Source organism: Capra hircus, chromosome 9, assembly GCF_001704415.2.
Source record: "Capra hircus breed San Clemente chromosome 9, ASM170441v1, whole genome shotgun sequence".
NCBI classification, from domain to species: domain Eukaryota; kingdom Metazoa; phylum Chordata; class Mammalia; order Artiodactyla; family Bovidae; genus Capra; species Capra hircus.
This window is the reverse complement of record NC_030816.1, coordinates 82,246,676-82,267,728: the sequence shown is the minus strand read 5'-3', so window position 1 is coordinate 82,267,728 and position 21,053 is coordinate 82,246,676. Positions and strand designations below refer to the sequence as shown.

The 21,053-nt window shown below is 49.0% G+C and overlaps 1 protein-coding gene across 1 annotated transcript in view; it reads right to left on the bottom strand.

The window, feature by feature from the left end:
* The window catches only part of TULP4 (tubby like protein 4), a 197,972-nt gene continuing 185,063 nt past the window's right edge, over positions 8,145-21,053 (bottom strand). The window contains exons 11-15 of the mRNA XM_018053415.1: positions 20,063-20,207; positions 18,098-18,191; positions 16,853-16,996; positions 11,969-14,490; positions 8,145-10,336 (exon numbers count right to left, since the gene is read on the bottom strand). Coding sequence (XP_017908904.1) covers positions 10,220-10,336; positions 11,969-14,490; positions 16,853-16,996; positions 18,098-18,191; positions 20,063-20,207 — 3,022 coding nt within the window. The 3' untranslated portion in view covers positions 8,145-10,219. The remainder of the gene's footprint in view (positions 10,337-11,968; positions 14,491-16,852; positions 16,997-18,097; positions 18,192-20,062; positions 20,208-21,053) is intronic.

Genomic DNA, 21,053 nt, shown 5'->3' with positions numbered 1-21,053 from the left:
GAGCCAATAGTGTACTGAAGATAAAAACAAGTACTGCTGCTGCTGTTGCTGCTGCTGCTGCTAAGTCACGTCAGTCGTGTCTGACTTTGTGCGACCCCATAGACGGCGGCCCACCAGGCTCCCATCCCTGGGATTCTCCAGGCAAGCATACTGGAGTGGGTTGCCATTTCCTTCTCCAGTGCATGAAAGTGAAAAGTGAAAGTGAAGTAGCTCAGTTCGGTTCAGTTGCTCAGTCGTGTCCGACTCTTTGTGACCCCATGAATCACAGAACACCAGTCCTCCCTGTCCATCACCAACTCCCAGAGTTCACTCAGATTCACGTCCATCGAGTCAGTGGTGCCTTCCAGCCATCTCATCCTCTGTCGTCCCCTTCTCCTCCTGCCCCCAATCCCTCCCAGCATCAGAGTCTTTTCCAATGAGTCAACTCTTCGCATGAAGTGGCCAAAGTACTGGAGTTTCAGCTTCAGCATCGTTCCTTCCAAAGAAATCCCAGGGTTGATCTCCTTCAGAATGGACTGGTTGGATCTCCTTGCAGTCCAAGGGACTCTCAAGAGTCTTCTCCAACACCACAGTTCAAAAGTATATATTCTTCGGCACTCAGCTTTCTTCACAGTCCAACTCTCACATCCATACATGACCACTGGAAAAACCATAGCCTTGACTAGACAGACCTTTGTTGGCAAAGTAATGTCTCTGCTTTTGAATATGCTATCAAGGCTGGTCATAACTTTTCTTCCAAGGAGTAAGCGTCTTTTAATTTCATGGCTGCAGTCACCATCTGCAGTGATTTTGGAGCCCTAAAAAATAACGTCTGACACTGTTTCCACTGTTTCCCCATCTATTTCCCATGAAGGGATGGGACCAGATGCCATGATCTTTGTTTTCTGAATGTTGAGCTTTAAGCCAACTTTTTCACTCTCCACTTTCACTTTCATCAAGAGGCTTTTTAGTTCCTCTTCACTTTCTGCCATAAGGGTGGTATCATCTGCATATCTGAGGTTATTGATATTTCTCCTGGCAATCTTGATTCCAGCTTGTGTTTCTTCCAGCCCAGCGTTTCTCATGATGTACTCTGCAGAGAAGTTAAATAAGCGGGGTGACAATATACAGCCTTGATGTACTCCTTTTCCTCTTTGGAAACAGTCTGTTGTTCCACGTCTAGTTCTAACTGTTGCTTCCTGACCTGCATACAGATTTCTCAAGAGGCAGGTCAGGTGGTCTGGTATTGCCATCTCTTTCAGAATTTTCCACAGTTTATTGTGATCCACACAGTGAAAGGCTTTGGCATAGTCAATAAAGCAGAAATAGATGTTTTTCTGGAACTCTCTTGCTTTTTCCATGATCCAGCGAATGTTGGCAATTTGATCTCTGGTTCCTCTGCCTTTTCTAAAACCAGCTTGAACATCAGGAAGTTCACGGTTCACGTATTGCTGAAGCCTGGCTTGGAGAATTTTGAGCATTACTTTACTAGCATGTGAGATGAGTGCAATTGTGCGGTAGTTTGAGCATTCTTTGGCATTGCCTTTCTTTGGGATTGGAATGAAAACTGACCTTTTCAAGTTCTGTGACCACTGCTGAGTTTTCCAAATTTGCTGGCATATTGAGTGCAGCACTTTCACAGCATCATCTTTCAGGATTTGAAACAGCTCCACTGGAATTCTATCACCTCCACTAGCTTTGTTCGTAGTGATGCTTTCTAAGGCCCACTTGACTTCACATTCCAGGATGTCTGGCTCTAGATGAGTGATCACACCATCATGATTATCCGGGTCGTGAAGATCCTTTTTGTACAGTTCTTCTGTGTATTCTTGCCACCTCTTCTTAATATCTTCTGCTTCTGTTAGGTCCATACCATTTCTGTCCTTTATCGAGCCCATCTTTACATGAAATGTTCCCTTGGTATCTCTAATTTTCTTGAAGAGATCTCTAGTCTTTCCCATTCTGTTGTTTTCCTCTATTTCTTTGCATTGATCTCTGAGGAAGGCTTTCTTATCTCTTCCTGCTATTCTTTGGAACTCTGCATTCAGATGCTTGTCCTGCCCAACTCTTCACAACCCCATGGACTGCAGCCTACCAGGCTCCTCCATCCATGGGATTTCCCAGGCAAGAGTACTAGAGTGGGTTGCCATTGCCTTCTCCGAAAAACAAGTACTAGGCTCCAGATAAAAGTCTCTTGGAACAGATGCACTTGTATCTGGCTGATTTCAAAAAATTATTACGCTTTTAAATATATGCTTGAAAGTGAAAGTGTTAGTGACTCAGCTGTATCTGACTCTTTGGGACCCCAAGGGGGGCCGGGAAGCATGGTCAGACCTAGGGTGGAGTTGATGGAAACAAAAAGGGAAAGGCTGGGGAAGGGAGCCCAACTCCATGTGTGATCAGCACCATCAAATGAACCATTTGGTGCTGACAGGACTTTCTCCCACACGACTGGATACACAGAATGAATGGAGACAATTTCTTTCTGTCAGAGAAATATTTTCTCTCATGATTGAAAACAAAGGAGGCAAGCTTCAATACTGGCAAGAAACCATAATCCTTGGACTTGAGAGCCCCCTGTAGTCAGTATGGGTACTTTGGGAACATGTACCTGGGACTCAGAGGACCCCCTGGGGCTCCCGCAGAGAAATGAATCACTTGAGGACAGCCCTTCTCCTCGCAGTGGGAATCCATCACACGTCTGCATCCCAAGCATTGTGGTATCTGGCTGCTCGCCTTCTTACCAGGGAGACAAAAAGTAACATTGGTAAAGCCCAGATTTCCATATCAAACATGAAAAGTATGAGATTCAAGGATTAAAGGACTGCTCCTCTTATACCTGGGACTGCACCTACTACTGGGTCCATGCAAGATGCCATAGGTGGTTTGGGGGAGTGGGGGGAGCCTTCAAGGTGACACCCGGGAGGCAGGAAACACTGAGTTGATTAGTTTGAAAGGGGAAATGACAAGTCCGTTTGAATGAGTTGGAGGCCAGGCTAAAAGGACGCTCAGTGACCCTCAGCTCCCCGTGCACAAATGGGGAATGGCATCAGGACTGGCCTGATTGTTGTGCTTTGAAGGAGACTGGAAGGGAAGTCATGAGGTCTCTCTGCACCCTGTTGGCTGAAGATGGGAGAAATGACCAAGGTAATGCGCTTGACTAAGAGAAGGCAACTGGATCAGTGGTTTGAGACACTGTGATGCAGCCAGCCTTTATTATCCAAGTTTCCCCCATTTTGGGGGGTCTTGGGGGTAGGGGCTACTGTTGCACATGCAGTGAAAAACGCTGCATAACCACGGGGCTCAGCATAACGCTGGAACACACTAGAGCCAAGCAGCATAGGGGCTACCTGAATTTCAGATTAATCAATTGAAGGCACAGACATTCCACACAGCCAAGATGCTGTCCTGAGAGATAGCTGAGGTTTAATAAATTCCTCAGGCTTATCTCGCCTCAAGATAAACTCAGTAAGTTCTCTGCTATAGTTTTTTCCTAATTTCCCACAGCTTTTACTTTGCCTTAAGTGCAAAGTTTCAAGGAACAAGTCTGGTAACTGCACTGAAAGTTTCAGGAGAGAGGCTTTCACATTCTCTAAAGCACTGGGAACGCACACTCTGGGGAGCGAGGTGATGTGGAGGCAGGAACCCCAGAAGACAGAAAGCAGAGGGATGTAACTATTTTTGCCCGGGACTCAGTTCCCTGCTAGGGTTCTGCTTCCAGGCTGGTGTACCTGCTGCGGCCTGAACCTACGGTTCCAACAGGAACTTTGAGTGAGATTTCAGAAACAAGCCTCTTCTTCACATGGATGGTTGCGTGTTCTTTAGTGCATCGAGCAACGGTTTCTAACATAAGCAGAGAAACAAATCCATGCAGACCAGCTCCTTCATGACGCCCGGGTGAGTAACTGTTTGATCTTCTGACAACTCTAGAGGATGAGCTTTGGAGAGGGTGAGCACGCCGCTGGTGGGCGAGGGCGGCCCACCTACACTGCCTCTCTTTTCCCAGGAGATGACTAAGAACAAGTGGCTCAGAGCTCATTACAGGCAAATGATTATGAAACACTCGACTGAGAAGCTGGGAATTAAAACTGGGTCTATTCATTAATGTGATCCAGAAACTTTCGATTCTACTTCAGGAATTTTTTTGACTATGGAATCCAGAAATCATTTCAATCTCTCAATGCTTCAATTTTCTTCTGAAAGAAAAGAAGGTAAAAGGTATCCACTTTACAATGGAGTCTGGAGATTCAGCTGTGCATTCTTGGAACAGTTGCACTGCAATCTCCACGAGGCAGTTGTGTGTCTCCAGTGAGTTTTGGGGGCCGGGATATGGGAGCTAAACTGACTCCCTATTCTCTTAACACTACCAGGAAAAGAATACTGAATGCCAGAATAAAAACAGAATGCATCCTTTTCAAGATGAGGTTTTAGAAAGAAAGGGATTTGCCAAGTATCCTTACTTTTAAAATAAATCACTTCTGGCCAATCACACTGAATGGCCCCAGAGCTGATAAGGAGCCAGGCTGGTAAAGGTAATCCCACTCCTACACATGGCTCTCAGCTCACAACAGAGCCTGGCCCTGAGGCTCTTGGGCTCTCAGCTCACGACAGAGCCTGGCCCTGGGGCTCTTGGGCCCTTGGTTTCAGGGGAGGGGAGGAAGGAGCTTTTTTCTGATCAGGTCTCCTTGCTACCTGATTTCAACTTGAAGCTCACAAACTTTCACAATAGAACAAGATCTATTTTGAGTCTCATACAAAATCCAGGTTAGGTTTGTATGACTATTACTATTTAAAGCACAGATTTATAATTCTATGATTATTTAGAAATTAATGATTAAAATTTGCTAGAGATGACAGTGGGTTTTGGTTCTGTCTCCTAAAGCTTGAGTGACCATATCTATTTTTTCTCTCTGGAAAAACCACATGGGTGGCTCTGTAAATGCGCATGGGAACAGTATTCACAGGTGAGCCTCCTATGACCCTCAGTCCTTGCCTCCTTCCCAAGGTCAGAGGGAATTCCAGGGTGAAGCACGAAGTGCACCAAGTCTCATTAGTAGTAATAACAATTAACAGTTATCTTAGCACTTGTAGTGGAATTGCTCCAAACCTGGGTTTATTAAGTTTGTTACAAAGTAAAAAAGAAAGGTGTCAATGTACTTAGCACCTCAGATCTTGTAGGTACTAACAGAAGCACCCTGAATTGGTTGTTTTTACAAAAGCAAAGAGAAACAAAAACTCAACTCAACTCAACAGGAAAACAGCATGACCTGGGACCTCTCAGAAGGAACAATGATAATAAAGGGCTCAAGTGTCACGTAACAGGTGGCGGTAACCCAGGAGTCAAATTGGAGCCGCGGTCATCCTGGGTCATGCCAACAGAGAGAACCGATTTCTTCTCAAATGACTCAAGACCACACCTGAATTTGGCACACAAGGAACTGATGGTTTTTTTTTTTTTTTTTTTGATCTGAAAATTTTATTAAGCAATAGCTGACAACTCTTACAACTTCAAATCATCAAGGAAAAAAAAATGAGATTGATCCATCTCAATAATAAAGATGGAAAATAATTTGGACAAACCACATCATTTTGAATGCAAACCACCAATGCCCTCTAGAATACCTCCTGCACAATCAAATACACAAACCACATAAGGAGAGAGACCAGGGTGAGCTCATCAGAATGAAATTTGGAAACCTCAACAGATCTTGCTTGAAAAGTGAAACAAAAAAGGATGCTGAGTTCAGAAACCAACTGACTGACCCACCGACAGGAGAGGAACCGGCGAAGCAGGCAGCACGCCACTCCCCAGGCGGGGGTGGGAACATGCAGGGAGTCTGGTTTGGTCTGGGGCCTGTGCACCTGCACTGTGCCTGTAACCGTCAGGAAAACACAAACAAAAAAAGGAAAAAGGAAACGCCAGTGGTAATAAACTCAGAAAGTGTGTCCAAATTTACAGTACTCAAATGATGCATTTATAAACAAATGCAAAAACAATACTCCCCTTGGTAAAATAATACAGTGCCTTCTTCAGTCAAGCTCAAACTTTTCTATGACACAAAAGAAATTGTATCTACAGTAAACAAGGTCTTAGAACCGTCCCCATCCCCCTTAAAAGAACATATAAACAGAAAACACAGGTACAAGTTACAAGAAAATCACACAAAGCCAAAGAAATGGAAACCACAACCCTTCGGAGTTTCATCAGCCAGAGATAGGCAGACGCACGAATGGTGAGGAGTTTTGAGTTTGTGTGCTGTGACAAAAATCCCAGCAACTCTCACTACATCTGGACACATCTTGTCTCAACCAACTCTGTTCACAACCACTGACTTGGCTGAGCAATACATGGCCCACGGGGTACACAATGGGTTCCTTCTTGAGAAATCTGCACACGAAGATCTTGCAACACTGCAGAGCACACTCGGTAACTCAAGCAGACGAGGCATACACTCCTTTGTCTTTTTCCTACCCACCCTTTAGGGCAAATGGTGACTTGTTTTAGGGCCATTCTCAGGGGTGCCCACCAAGCAGGGCACACGCATGTGTGGCTCCTCTGTCTTACCTGGAATTGCTGTGCTTAGTCTCCCTCAGCCATGTGATCCCACGGACTGTAGCCTGCCGGGCTCCTCTGTCCGAGGAATTCTCCAGGCCAGAATACTGGGGTGGGTTGCCATGCCCTCCTCCAGGGGATCTTCCCAACCCAGGGGTCAAACCCAGGTCTTCCACATTGCAGGCGGATTCTTTACCATCTGAGCCACCAGGGAAGCCCGTGAATACTGGAGTGGGTAGCCTATCCCTTCTCCTGGGGAATCTTCCCAACCCAGGAATCAAACCCAGGTCTCTGCATTGCAGGCAGATTCTTTACCAACTGAGCTACCAGGGAAGCCTTCCCGGAATTGGTGCTTTTGCATAATTTTATGAGAACAAACATGATTCCAAATTCATTTGCTTTTAGAGGTAAAGCTTCCAAAGGTATTATTTTAAATGCACTGGTTTACATTCAGTAGGTGGCTCATGAAAACAGGCCAAAATAAAATAAAATAAAATAAAATCTACAAAAGGCCATGTTTTTAAACCTACCTTCCAAGTCTGTAAAGTGAAATGAGGACACGTACATTTCAGGCCCTCACGCAGGCATTGAGAAGATTGTTCAGGCCATCCTTTCCTCTTACAGATGGATAAACAAGAGGGCCAAGGTCACCCACCAACTCAGTGGCAGAGCTGGCTTAATCTGAGGGTCAGTCTCCTGGCTTTCATCTATGATCACACATTCAAGTGTCCTCTTGGGGCACAAGATAAGGAAGCAACAGCCAAGGGTGAAAACACTGCAAACCTTTGACTTCTCCTGTCATGAGAGCTTTGACATTTTCCTGCTTTCTTGGTGTGAGTTCTTCTTAGGATACACATACATTCAATGGGTATACTATACTCAAAGCTGTGCCTTTGGTTTGATGAGGTTAAACCAAGTTTAAAGCTGGTTTTCCTGTTTGTTAATATACCGCTTCCCTCAGAGAGGTGTGGATCCCATTCTATAGTTGACTATTCACTGGTCTAATGTTTTTAACTTTAACGATTCAGTGAGGTATCTTAATATTCATAAGTTGCTATTAATAAACACTAAGTATGAAGACTTCCACTGCTTAAAGTACTGACTTTGATAGAGATTGACCAAATGAAAGCAATTTTCATAGTAAGTGAAATCATCACCATTAACTGCAAAGACACCTCATTACAATGGCTACAGCCACCTGTTTCTGATCGGTGAGTGGTTCTCCTTCAGGCTGGGGCGGCGGCTGCTCATCAGAGGCAAATTCCTGCCAAACATCCAGGGTGGAGGCCTTCATCCCCATGTAGGAAAAAGGGCTTCTGGGGACTGAGCTAAGCATTCAGCAGGTTTAGTTCATTATCTGTTACAAATACTCACTTTCTCTTCACACGTATTTGTCATTTTCATTCCAAGGATTTCTCTTCATTTCACCTCTTATTTTCATTGAAAATAAAATTTTCAACAGAAGGGGAAACAGTATTTTAGGACCTGTTATCTTGAAGAAATCTCCTTTGTATATAATTGGTAACACAAAATGAAAAAAAAATTACTTTTAAAGGATGAGTAGGAGCTTTTTCCAATTAGAAAAAGTACAAACTGTCCAGCAAAAAAAAAAAACCTTCTACCATATCCTTTTTATTTCTTGCAGCAAAACATACTGCCACCAAATAAGTCGTTACAAACATACTATTTTTCTAAATAAATAATAAAATGGCATAACTCACCAGAACATAGTAACAGAATAATTTCTACGAACACTATCAAAGCAAGATAAATTAACTCTTGGACAATAAAACAAGGGAACTGGCTTTAAATTATTTAGAAATAGGCTCTAACCATTATTGCACAACTGATAATAAGCACTGAAACATCATATTAAGCTACACAAACTCATATAAAAGAATTATGTAATTCTGAGTACACAGCTAAATTCTTTCTGGAAAAATTTACCCACCAAAGAATCAGGCTCAATATTTCAAAATATGGGAACCTCTGGTAATAGCGGGGAGACGGCCTTCACCATATTTAAAACCTCACCTGTGTTTCTTCGGGGTCTGGAGAAAATGCTAAGGGGATGTCATCTTTCAGTGGGCCTGTTTCCTTCCCAATTTTTAAACTAAAACAGAAGACTAAAAACCAATTTTTTTATTTTGAAAATATGTTTTTGCAGTATCTTCCACTTGTTTCTTGTTAAACAAAATCCACGTTTAGGGCCCTAAACCAGCAGACACTTCCTGTGTTCCTGCCCTACTCTCACAGATACAAGTAACCAAAAACATGAACTGGGTCGTGTTATGAGCAGGGCTGAATATGGCCCAGCAAGTCCCCTAGGAGAGGGAGATGGGGAAAGATAATCTCTGGATTTTTGCTGTTGCAATTGTTGCAACAATTTTGTTGTTGCAAGCGACAGTCAAGGAACTTCAGTCGGTTCTGTAACTTTGACCATGTTCTCCCAGTGGTTTATCATCTCAGTAAACAGTCTGTACAGTTAATAAACAAATTTTCCCCCCCTAGAGAAGTTGGTGGGGCTCTTGTCAAAGAACTGATTATAACTGTATCTTTTCACACCCTGGCAAGTGCCTAACATCTTTTATTTTTTGTTACATTTCTAATCTGTTGGAAAACGTCTCTAGCCAACTGAATTTTAATATAGCCCCAAAGAGGAAAGGAGTACTTTCAAATCAGTGCTGTCAGCATTTTTAGGAAGAAAAAGTACAGAACAGTGTTATCTAATGGGAAAAATACTGTGTCGGCTGGGGTTCCCAGATCCCACGGTGAGAGCGGGAGAGGGAGGGAAGCCCCACTTCTTGGCCTCTAGTGACACATCCCTGCAGCCCAGGAAACCGTGGCCCCCACCACATGTGGGGAGCTTGATCAGCCGGAAGGATCGCTGAGCCAACAGAATTCTGACACATTGGGGATCTAATGGAGGCGTCAATGTAAACGTGCTGACGAGCGTGGCCCTTGGACCTCGCACACACCCGCAGGAGTCCCTTCCTCCTGTCATCCTTCCCTGTCAGCTCACGAGCACATCCTTTTATACCTGGCAACAGCACCCCCGGGAAAAAAGCCTCCTTTTATTAGTCAAACACAGTGCATTTGCCAAAATACCCTTCATTAACCAAGTCACCTCGGGGGGGTGGGGAATAACATAACGTGTGAATTAAACGGTGCCCCACCAAGAGAACCTGTACCTTCAGGATTCTTCGGTTGAGTTTTTCTTTAAAGGTTTTTTTTTTTTTGTTACGCTAATGGTGATGTTGGAGGAATAATAAAAGCTGGATGTTGTAGAGGAGGAAAACGACACGAGCTCCTAGTCTCGGAGAAGCAGCCAGGCAGGAGGCCGGCTGACCTTCCCTTGGAAGGGCCCCCCGGCCTGTGGCCGACAGAAACAAACCCAGGAGGACATCCATTCCCACAGCAGCCTTGCTTCCCAAGCACCACCAGCTGCCTCACACCCTTCGGTTCCAAATGCCATTCTCCTGTATCTTACTTTTGTTTAAAAAGAAGGAAAAAAAAAAAAAGACAATAAAGGATAGTAAAAACCCAAACAAATAACGACGAAAGGTCAGTGCCCTCTCCTGGGCCTGAGAGATGTTTCCAGTTCTGCCCTCATCTTCTGGGCCCCGGACTCCGGGGCCGTGGGGCTCTGTCAGGTCAGGCCTCTCTCTCCTGCCCATACCAGGCCCCTCACTTGAGGCGCTGAGTCACGTTGGCCAGGGCGACCGCGAAGGCCTGCACGGCGGAGAAGGGGTACTGGAAATCCAGGATGTAGGCGCTGCCGTCGATCCTCCCGAACTGCATCACCTGGGGTGGGATGGGGTGGGGAGGCAGACACATTAAAGGAGACCCTCAGGGCCGCTCCCGACAGAGGCAGACAGCACGTCTGAGAGAGATCTGTGACTCTGATAAGCTCCTCAACCTAATTGTGAGTTAGTGGGAAATAAACGCATGGAGGACCATGTTGAACTGTGCGATGGGGAGGCCACAAGAAAGATTCGGAGCATGGGGAGCTCCGTGGGTCAGAGGAAGAGGTTTCTCCACCAAGCAAACAGAAAGGAGAAAGGAGCAGCAGAGAAAGGAATCTCCAAGCTGAAAGAGGCTTAAGAGAACCACTGCTTGTGACTGTCAGACGTCCCTGCTCAGAGAGGGACCAGGAGAGCATGCCCGGTCCCCTCGTGGGTCTGTGTTCTGGTCACCCCAGGGCTTACTGAGACCACACTGCTGATGTTGTTACCTGACATGACATTTATTTGTTCACTGTCTCTTTCCCATTGTTGTCAACTCCATGAGGACAGGGAGCTTTCCTTTGCTTTCCTCAGTGCTCTAATCTCAGCACTCAAAAGAGAGGTCGGCAAACTCTCTGGGAGGGGCAGATAATAAACATTTCAGACTTCCCAGGTCATGTAGACTTTGCCACAACTACTGAACTGCTGTTGTAGGGTAAGAGCAGGGTAGACAGTACTGAAGTGGACGGATGTGGCTGTGTCTCAATAGAACTTTACAGAAAGAGGCTGCAGGCTGGGTGGGCCTATGGGCCCTAATTTGCCAACTCCTGGGCCCAGAAGATTGCCAGGCATATAGCAGGTACTCTATCAACATTTGTTGAGCGAATTAACAATGTTGAGATTTAAATGAGCAGTGAAAAGAGTTCCCAGAATAGTAGGGAAGGATAGTCCAGAATGACAGCCATGCAGTGGGACCACAAGAACTCCAGGCTGGAACAGAAGAACTGAGAAACTACAAAAAAGGCTCAAGTGTACCAAGAGGGGATGCTTGTTCTGCTGGAGAGTCAGGGAAGGACTTAATGACAGAAACACAGAGAAATAAGCAAGCAGAAGCTGGGTAATCGCTACATCTAGCGCAATGAGCCTACACAGTGAATGAAACATAGTGGCTCAGACATGAGTCATATTTAGAGGCACAATCAGGGACCCACGACAACTGATTTACCTGGGAAAAGGGGAAGGGAAAGTTCACCTGTGCTGGGGGGAGACCAGGGTGAAGAAAATGAACCCTCAAGTTGCTTAGAGAGAAATAAGTACATGACGCTCCAAACTGAAAAATCAAGAGACAGAAGTAAAAATGTGCTCTTTGCCAATGCATTGACAGACACCAGGAAAAGCACACAGAACTGGAAGAGTAAGCCTCTGGGAGGGTAGGGTCTGGGAGCAGGCAAGTGCCTGCTACTATCCTCATGGGTCTTGTAGGAACCATCGGACTTTAAAAAATCAGGACATGGATTACTTTGGTGAGAAATAAGATAGAGACGGGCACACTGAAAATGAGAGGTCCGAGTGGCCCCACCCTAAGAGACATCAGCTGCTTCCCACAGTTCCCATCGGCCTTCTGAACGATTCTCCTCAAAGACCAAAGCCCAGAGATCTGTCATGACCAGAAGGTCGCGTTCTGGCTGCACCCCGGGACACGGCTTCTTACCTGCCGCCCCTCCAGCTCGATCTGGAAGTTCTTTGCCGACTCCTGGGTCACCCGCCCCCCGAAGTCCAGCTGGTACACCTGGGTGGCCTCATTCCAGAGCGGCTGCTTGTTGGCCATGACATACACGAAGCCCTGGCTGCCCAGCCGGCCGTCCTCCTTCTCACTGGCCTTCCTGCACTTGAACTCCTCTAGCTCACTGGCCGCCCGCAGGCTCCTCTTGCTCTTCCAGCCCTTCTTGCTGCCCTGGCTCTGGTTCATCAGCTCATCTCCGCTGATGAAGAGCTCTGGCTCGCTCTCTGAGCTGTCCTGGAACTCATTCGTCTTATTCAGCTTCTTTGACTTCAGCTGGTCCTTCTGACTCTTCACTTTCTTCTTCTCCCTCCCCAAGCGGGGGCTAGAGATGAGGGAATTAAAGTCGCTCAGCGTCCGAGCCTCCTTCTTCACCTTGCCCTCGGTGATGGCCTGAACACTGCCCTCCTCTGCCCGGCTGTCCAGCCGCTTTCGGTTCTTCTTCCCGAATTTCTCTGTCCGCTGGGGGATCGGGCTCTCCGTCAGGGAGAGGACTTCCTGAAAGTTGTCTGCGGTCTCCACCATCACCTCTGTCCCCAGGTGGCTTTGGAGGTCGGTGGGCGGGGGGGACACCAAGGGCTTCTCCACCACCAAGTGTGTCTTGTGGGGGAGAGTGCCCTGGGGGTTCTGCACAGGTGGGCAGGCGCTATAGGAGTTCCAGGGGTGCAAGGCGATAGGGGGCAGCTGTAAACTGGAGCAGGCACTGCTTCCGGGGTACATGGGGGGAAGGGTGCAGTAGGCCAGGCTGGGCGGGTAGGCGGGCTGCAGAACCACAGTGGACTCCTGCTGGGCAAACTGCGCTGGGGCCAGGGCATCTTTCGGGGAGCAGGGAGCCTGTACCCCTGGCAGTGGGGAGGTGCTGTAGCTGGCGGGGTAGGGCACCCCCATCCCATAGCCGGGCTGGAAAGTGGCAGCAGGGCTGGTGGGAGCCTTGGGGGAGACGAAGGGCACTCGGGACACCTCCAGGTGCTGGCTTGGACCCACCATCAGAGGGGGCAGTTTCAGGGGGTTGGGCACCGTGCTCTGGGCTGTCCTTTCCTGAGGGATCCACACGTCCTCCCCCAGCACGGGGTCCCACTGGTAGGGGGGTGGCCGCTTAACCGCCACAGCGGCCTCGCCCAGCGCCGGGTGCCTCGGCGGCTTGTCGGCCGGACAGTGCTGGGCCAGCGCCTCGTCCTCCGTGAAGGCCGAGTTCACGTAGTCGGCACGCTCGCGGGCGCCTTCAGCCGCGCCCAGGAGACTGTAGGACGACTGGGAGGTTAGCGGAGAGGTGCTGGCCGCATGTGCCAGGCTGGCGCCTGGCTGTGCCCCCGGGTCGGGCCGGCCCGCCGCGCCCCCTGCGCCGCTGCACTGGCTGCAGGTGTAGAGCGCGGGCGGTGGCCGCGCGGGGAAGGGCGCTGCGCCCTTGGGCTTCGGCGGGTGCGGTGGCGGCCGTGGGGGCTCCGCCAGCTGCGCCGCCCTGAGTGCCACCTCGCGGTTGTTCCTGCGCAGCGTGGCGTGGATGAGGCTGCCGTCTGGCCTCTGCCCCACGCCCCGGCTGGGGCCCAGCGGGCCGGCGAGGTCGGGGTAGGGTGGCGGGTCCCCCGGGGGGATGGAGTAGCGCGGGACAGTCAGGCGGTTCAGGGTGGCGCTGGTACAGGGCTGCGGGACCTTCTTCTCGGTGGCCGTGAGCCTCAGCGTGGCCGAGCTGCCTGGGCCGGGCAGCGTGTAGGTGTTCTGTGAGCAGAGCATCCGTGTCCGGGGCCGGCACACCTCCTCCACGTTGCCGCTGCTGTCGAAAGTGGTGATCCGCTCGTAGCCCAGGGGTGGCTGGTAGTGTGCCGCTGTGGGGTATGGAGAGAAGTCGCCCTTCTTCAAGCACGTGTCCACCGGGGGCTGTGGGGGCGGCAGCGGGGGAGGCGGTGCCGCCGTGGTAGGGGCAGCAGGGATGGTTCCGGGGTAGGGGGGCGGGGGGTTCATCTTGGCCACCTGGACCTCCTGGGGGGCACTGAACACTACTGCATCCCCCTCGGTGGCCAACTGGGGCACCGGCCGCAGGGCCTTGGCTGGCTTCTGCAGATGCTCGTGGTCTCGGTCGCTGTGGTCCAGCATGGACAGCTGCATGGCCCCTTGGGCCGGCGGCGGCAGGGAGAGCTGAGGCGGGTTGGGGAGGCCACGGCCCACCTCCACGCCTCCGAAGATCACCTGGCCAGGGCTGGAGTAGCGGCTGGACACGGGGTACTGGCTGGACATGGGGTACTGGGCGGCACTGTCACTCGCGTGCTCGGCACCGCCCACAGCTGTGGTCTGATTGGTCAGGACGTCCAGCTGCACGTTCTGGTTGGCCAGCAGGGACTGCACCAGCCCGATGCTCTGCGTGGGGGACATGGCTTGAGCCGAGCTGTGGATGGGGGCGATGGGGATGTTCACGGTACAGGGCGGGTTGTTTTCGGGTACACCAGATGCTCCTGTCACTGGAAGGCAATTAGGGAGATGAGCTGCTTAGAAAACAGTGCCATGAAACTGGGTCAGCACAACTCATCCAGTCCTCCTGCATGCCAAATGCAATGGCTACAGAGGAAGGTGTGTTTGCTTAGGGAAAGCCAGACAGTTCACACAAGTTATGCAAAACTTCTCTAATGTTTCTAGAAGATCACACAGGATGAACCTGATGGGTTCCTCAGGGCAGCCTACAGTCATCCATAAGCTTAGGGCATTGCCAGAGCTTTTCAATAAATACCATGTACCTGAATGGCACTGGGGCAAATAACTAAGTGTTTAAAGATGCTGATTACTCGTGATACTGATAAAAGGGGCCACTGTTTTGTGCAGGAAGCAGGCAGTGGTACAGTATCAAAGTCCATTGAAGACTCAATGCCTAGGCTTTGGGGTAGATTTCTCCAGAGTTATGGGCTGGTCAGTGTAGGACGTGTCCTGCAGCACATGTGTGTCTGAGATTTGTATATAAATTAAGCTTCTATAAATAGAACCATGTGAAATGCAGCAGAAAAGACCACTGAAAAGACTCTTCCAGCATATGAGGGGAAGGGTCATTTCCTAATTTATCTGCTTTTTAGCATTTCAAATTGTATGTAAGGTGAGCCACACTCAATAAACCCTGTAGATGTGTCTCATTTGTACAGTATGCGTTTGCACAATGTGTGCAGAACACATTTGAGTGCTCAGGGCCACTGTCTGAATGACCCTGTCTACAGTGTTCACTGAATGTGCCAAGCTGACTCCCACAGGCCTGTGAGTGCTGCTAGTGTGTGAGCAGGAAAGAGAGTTTAACAGGCTAATCGCAGAGGCTGGCTGACCTTTCACCAGGACTGTAGCATGAAGCCAGCTGGTTCATGAAAAGCCAAGCCTGCCCTCAGCTCCTGTAACACACTCTCCCCGCCCCTGGGTGCTCTAGTGAGACAGCATGACCTCCTGGCTGCCTGAACCCGGGCCCCATCTCAAATCTACTCTTTCTGTTCCACTTCCTCTTCCAGATGCTCTCCCCTCTGCACGGAACTCTGAGGGCAGGCATCTTCCCCACTGAAGGAGGGTCTCTGTCATGTTCTGAGCACTGAGTGTAAGCCCCTCATCCACAGGGAACAGCAGACGATTATGACCACAGCTGAGCGTCAGACAGAGCTCTACCCATCACCTTCCAGGAGAACGGAGGCTAACATGGGGAAAGTGTAAAAGACACTCCTATATCTGAGGCTATGAACAGCAGGGCATGAGCTATATGCTCAAATGTGTGCAGCCTTGCCAGAAGGCAGGCTCCTGCAGTTCCAAGACCGTGCCCATCAGGACTGCGTGAGTTGATAACATCTGCTTCACCACTCAGAGAGAGAGTCAGAGAACCAGAGGCGGCTACCATGACCAAGTACCACTGCTTTACAGGTAAAAACCGAGGCTGAGAGAAGTCAAGCGAGTCCCCACGCTCAGGGCCTGAGGTGGGATCAGAGGCCCCCGCCCTGCACTCCATAGGGAGGAGCAGAGCCCCTCTGTTTGAGAATGACCAGGAACAGAAGTCTGTGAACCATGCAGGGTCCCTCTGGCTCAGAAACCAGAGATTTTTCAGAGCCTGTATTTACATAATTGCAGGCAGGCTTTTTTGAGAATAGTCACAGACAAGTAACTGGCAGACTAATTACAAATCATTTTAATCTAGTAATAATCAAAATAGGGTCCCCTGACCAGAAAGCACTTGAATTAATTTGAGATGCTGCAAATATCTCAAATTTGTAAACTGGAATTTTAAAACCTTGTACCAGATTTTAACTCAGATCAGGCTTCCATGCACAGAACCCTGCACTGCACTTGAGAGAGACAGAGGCTGAAATGCACAGGTTTTCCACCCTGGAGCCAGGGCAGGTTTGAGAAGCCAGGCTTTGTGGGCACAGGGTCATCTCAGTGATGTCATTCTCTAAGCAGGGGCTGACAGGATGAGGGGCTGGCCTAGGGCCGGTGAGACCGGGCTTCAGTTCTGATTTCTGAGTCCTGACTGGTCCTGATAACGTCTCTTTATCTGGGCACGGGACCAAGAGGAAAACCGTGAGGGTAACGAGGTGGTGAAGTGCTCTGTGAACATGAGGCATCACGGCCCTGCAATCGTCCTTGCTCTGGTGGCTTCTTCCTCCCCAACCCAGCGACAGGATATGCCCTTTCTCCCGCGACACCTCACACACCTTCCACCCTGACTGAGGAAGCTGTTACCTTTTTCGAACTGTGTCCGCAGGCACAGCTGACATGCTGGAATCCTCAACCACTTACCACTCTGTCCCCCCACCATTAACAGAGAGTACAGGCTCGTGACACACTGGTCGACATGCGTGAACACACCTGGCAAGTCATCTTCATCTTCACTGAAAACATTCGGGTTGAAGACAGGTAAATTAACGTAGTCCATGGAAATCTTCCGAACTTCCGGGAGATAGATGGTCATCTGCCGCGGCTGGAGATGCAGGAGGCTGGTTTTGTAGATTACTGGTGGGGAGGAGGAGGGACACACTGTCAACAGAGATGCGGCAGAGGACAGCCAAGGCGCCAGCAGAATCCCTCATGGGAAGGGAGACGGGGCCACGGCGGCTCTGCCGCCAGAAGACAGATCTCATGTAGGCAGAGCCAAGGGCCCAAGGGGAGCCCTTCCAGGCACAAGACCGCCAACCCCTAACCGGGACACAGAGTGGACATGGGAACAATAAACACCTGGACGCAGCAAATTCTCAGTCTACATGACACATTGCCCAGCCACTCTGCCAGTAGTTTGTCTACAGAACCACATACATTTCACATGTTAAAGACAAATTCTGTTTTGGAATGAGCTGGGTATGATAAATTTATTTTGAAAAAACCTCATTTGTAATCAGAAGGATAATTTAGTGAAAATAGTTATGATAACCGCAATGCCAAGCTCGGGGAATCAAATTCTGCTTTTATTCAGGACTGAATTCTTGTCTGACTTACTTTAAACACCAGGATAGAGACTTACAGGGAACTGCCACATGCTTTCTATAAAAGGGCCGAATAAATGTGAGCAGTTGGAGCTACTCACTAGAGCTGGGTACAGAGAGTGCCAGATGCTCTGGGTTCCTGCTCGGCTCTGTCCTCCCGATTCCATTTTCCCCAATGTCTCAAGCTTCCAACAGACATGACATTTAACTGATACTCGAAAATGAAGTCTATAAAGATTTACCACTAAGAACTGCACTAACAGTCAGCCAACTTGTTCGTATAGCCTCTAATGCTCTCTTCTTGACTTTGCTCAGAAATTTCTTTTGCTTCAAGAACCTGAGGACACTGGTACCAAAATCTGCCCACAGAAAAAGGCCAGAAATCAAAATGACCAGAAAACCTATCAGACCTTTTGGCTATTTTTATCACCCAGGGCTTGTATAAAAAAATGAAGGCACCACTGGAGGGAAAAAAATTGAACAATAATTCTATTCTCCACTAAACCATGGTGGCTTGAGTCAAACTTTGGAGGGAAATACAAGCTAGTCTTCCGGTGCTGTAAGAGCTCACTGTGCACCATGGAGGCTGAAATTGGTTCCTGAGCCCGAGCTCCAGAGCGGGTGCAGCGCTTACCTGCACCGAGGTTGGCTGGCAGGAAAGCAGCCAAGCCCACGATCTTGAATTTGGTTCCCCAGATATTAGACGTGACCTGAGCAAGATAGTTGTGCTGTGGGGAAAAAGAAGAAGAATCACAATCTGTTTCCATATTTTCTATCAATCACTTAAGAAGTAAGAATGCTAACACTTTTTGCTTAAAAAGCTGCTGGTGGTGGCTGCTGATGGAAATATTCACCCTGTGTCATTCCACCGTTTTCAAGACCAGACGGTGATGAGAGCACATCAGCCCTGTTTCCAAATGGTGGCTCATGGGCTGTGGTTCTCGGGTCGGGAGCAAGGGGTGGACGGATCCCAGTGTGTCCATGCGTGGGGAGGTTAAAAGGTCACAAGAGTGACTTCGGCACACTTTTCTTCGCCTCTCCTTTTGCCCAGTCACTTGAACTACAAGGGTACCAAGCTCTGACTCCACTCTTAGCCTTGAATTCTTATTTCTCCTGGAAACATCAGTTGTACTGATAACCGTGTGTCCCGAGACCACCCAATTATCTGTTTTCTCATTCGATTAAATTTCAAAAAATTTTAAAAGTTATCACTGTGCCCCAAACCACACATATACATAGGCTGTGTGTGTGTGTGTGTGCGCATGTGTGCACACACAGGTGCAAAAGCAATAATAAAGATGAATAAAACCCAGCTCAAGAAAGGGAACTCTCCAACACTGCTGGTAGAAACGTTAAGCTGGTACAGCCACTGTGAGAAACAGTATGGAGGTTCCTCAAAAAACTAAAAATTGAAATACCATATGAAAAGATACGTGCACTTCTAATGTTCAGAGCAGTATTATTTAAAGCATCCAAGACATGGAGGCAACCTAACTACCCAATAACAGATAAATGGGTAAAGAAGCTGTGGTAAACACACACACACTAAAATATTCCTCAGCCATGGAAAGAGTGAATCATTAGCCATCTGCAATAACACGAACAGACCTGGAGGCTGTATGCTAAGTGAAGTATGTCAGACAAATACTGCATGATTTCACTTATACATGGACTACAAAACACAAAACAAGTGAACAAACATAAACCAGAAACAGATTCATGGGGAACGAACAGGTGGTTGCGGGGGTCGGGGTAGAGGGTGATGAGTGAAATTGAGGGAGATTGAGAGCTACAACTCCAGTTACAAAATAAATACTTTCAGGGATGAAATGTACAGCATGGAGAATATAGCCAATAACATTGTAATAACTTTGTATGGTGACAGCCAGTAAGCAGACTTATCATAGTGACCATTTTAAAATGTATAAAAATACCAAATCACTATGTTGTACACTAGTAACTAACAGTAGTGTTGCAGGTCAATTATAGTTAAAAAAAACCTGTATACACACATACCCTCAGCTTATAACCCTAGGGAGGAGATAAGGCTTGTAGTTATTCACACACGAGGGAGTCACCCAGAAAGGATAAGGGAGCATAAACAGGATGCACTGGCCTTATTGTGGCTAAGCCAGGGAAGGCAGGCTTTGGACAGAGGTGGTTATACCTGGAAACCTGAAGACAGAAACCACAGGGAGCAGACAAGAAGGTGGGCCCACTGATCGGGAGATGCAGGCAGAAAGTGGAAGAGGCAGTCAACCGCAAGGCAGTGGCCCCGGGGTGAAGGGGGCCAGGAGGGAGACAGGCCAGCCAGACGTAGGGGCTGCAACCAGGGCTGGGCTCCTGGGACACTGGGAGTCACTGAGGGGTCAGGAGTGGTTGGGGGTCCTGCGGTGGACGTGAGGAGATGTCTCAAGCAGAGCTGCCTTCGAGAAGGCTCTCGTGGCAGCCACGGGGATCCCCAGGTGGGAGGGAAGCCGAGTGGGACAAGGAGGTGACAAGGGCCCCGAGGGGCTGCCATCCCAGGCATGGAGATGGTCCCCAGGGCTCAGCCGCCCTCACGCACGTGCAAGGGGGAAGGGCAGCAGGGCTCCGATACCTGAGTGATGTCTTCAAAGGGGAACTCCCTCCGCGCCAGGCTGGGCGAGCCGATGGACGGCTTGCGCATGGGCAGGCGAGGAGAGCGGGAGAGCTCCTGAGCAGCGCGCGACAGCTTGGGGGACTTTCGGGCCTCGATGTTGATCCTGCAGAGACCAGGCCAGGGTCAGGCACCTACCCATAGGCCCCTGGGACCTCCTCACTCTCAAGCAGCCCCCGTGGACGTCACACTCTCAGGGGCGGGGCCCTTAATTTAATCAAGTCCATACCGCCTGCTTTTTTTGCCTTATGAACATGAGGAAAGGACAGAATTGTATGTGGAATAATATATATTTAAAAATAAACTGCAGTTAGATCAAGGGATTCATTTGTAAGGAACTTTTACTTGAGGCTTCTCTGGTGGCTCAGATGGTAAAGAATCTGCCAGCAGTGCAGGAGACCTGGGTTCGATCCCTGGGTTGGGAAGATCCCCTGGAGAAGGGAATGGCCACCCCACTCCAGTATTCTTGCCTGGAGAATTCCAGGGACAGAGAAACCCTGCAGGCCTCAGTCCATGGGGTCGCAAAGAGTTGGACACAACTGAGCAACTAACCGGAGAAGGCAATGGCACCCCACTCCAGTACTCTTGCCTGGAAAATCCCATGGATGGAGAAGCCCCAAAGGGTGCAGTCCATGGGATGGCTGAGGGTCAGACACGACTGAGTGACTTCACTTTCCCTTTTCACTTCCATGCATTGGAGAATGAAACGGCAACCCACTCCAGTGTTCCTGCCTGGAGAATCCCAGGGACGGGGGAGCCTGGAAGGCTGCAGTCCACAGGGTTGCACAGAGTTGGACGTGACTGAAGTGACTTAGCAGCAGCAGCAGAGCAACTAATGCTTTCACTTGAGAATTAACTTTCACTTTCTACTAATACTGGGCCTCCCAGGTGGCTCAGTGGTAAAGCATCCACCTGCAGTGCAGGAGACCTGGGTTTAATTCATGAGTCAGGA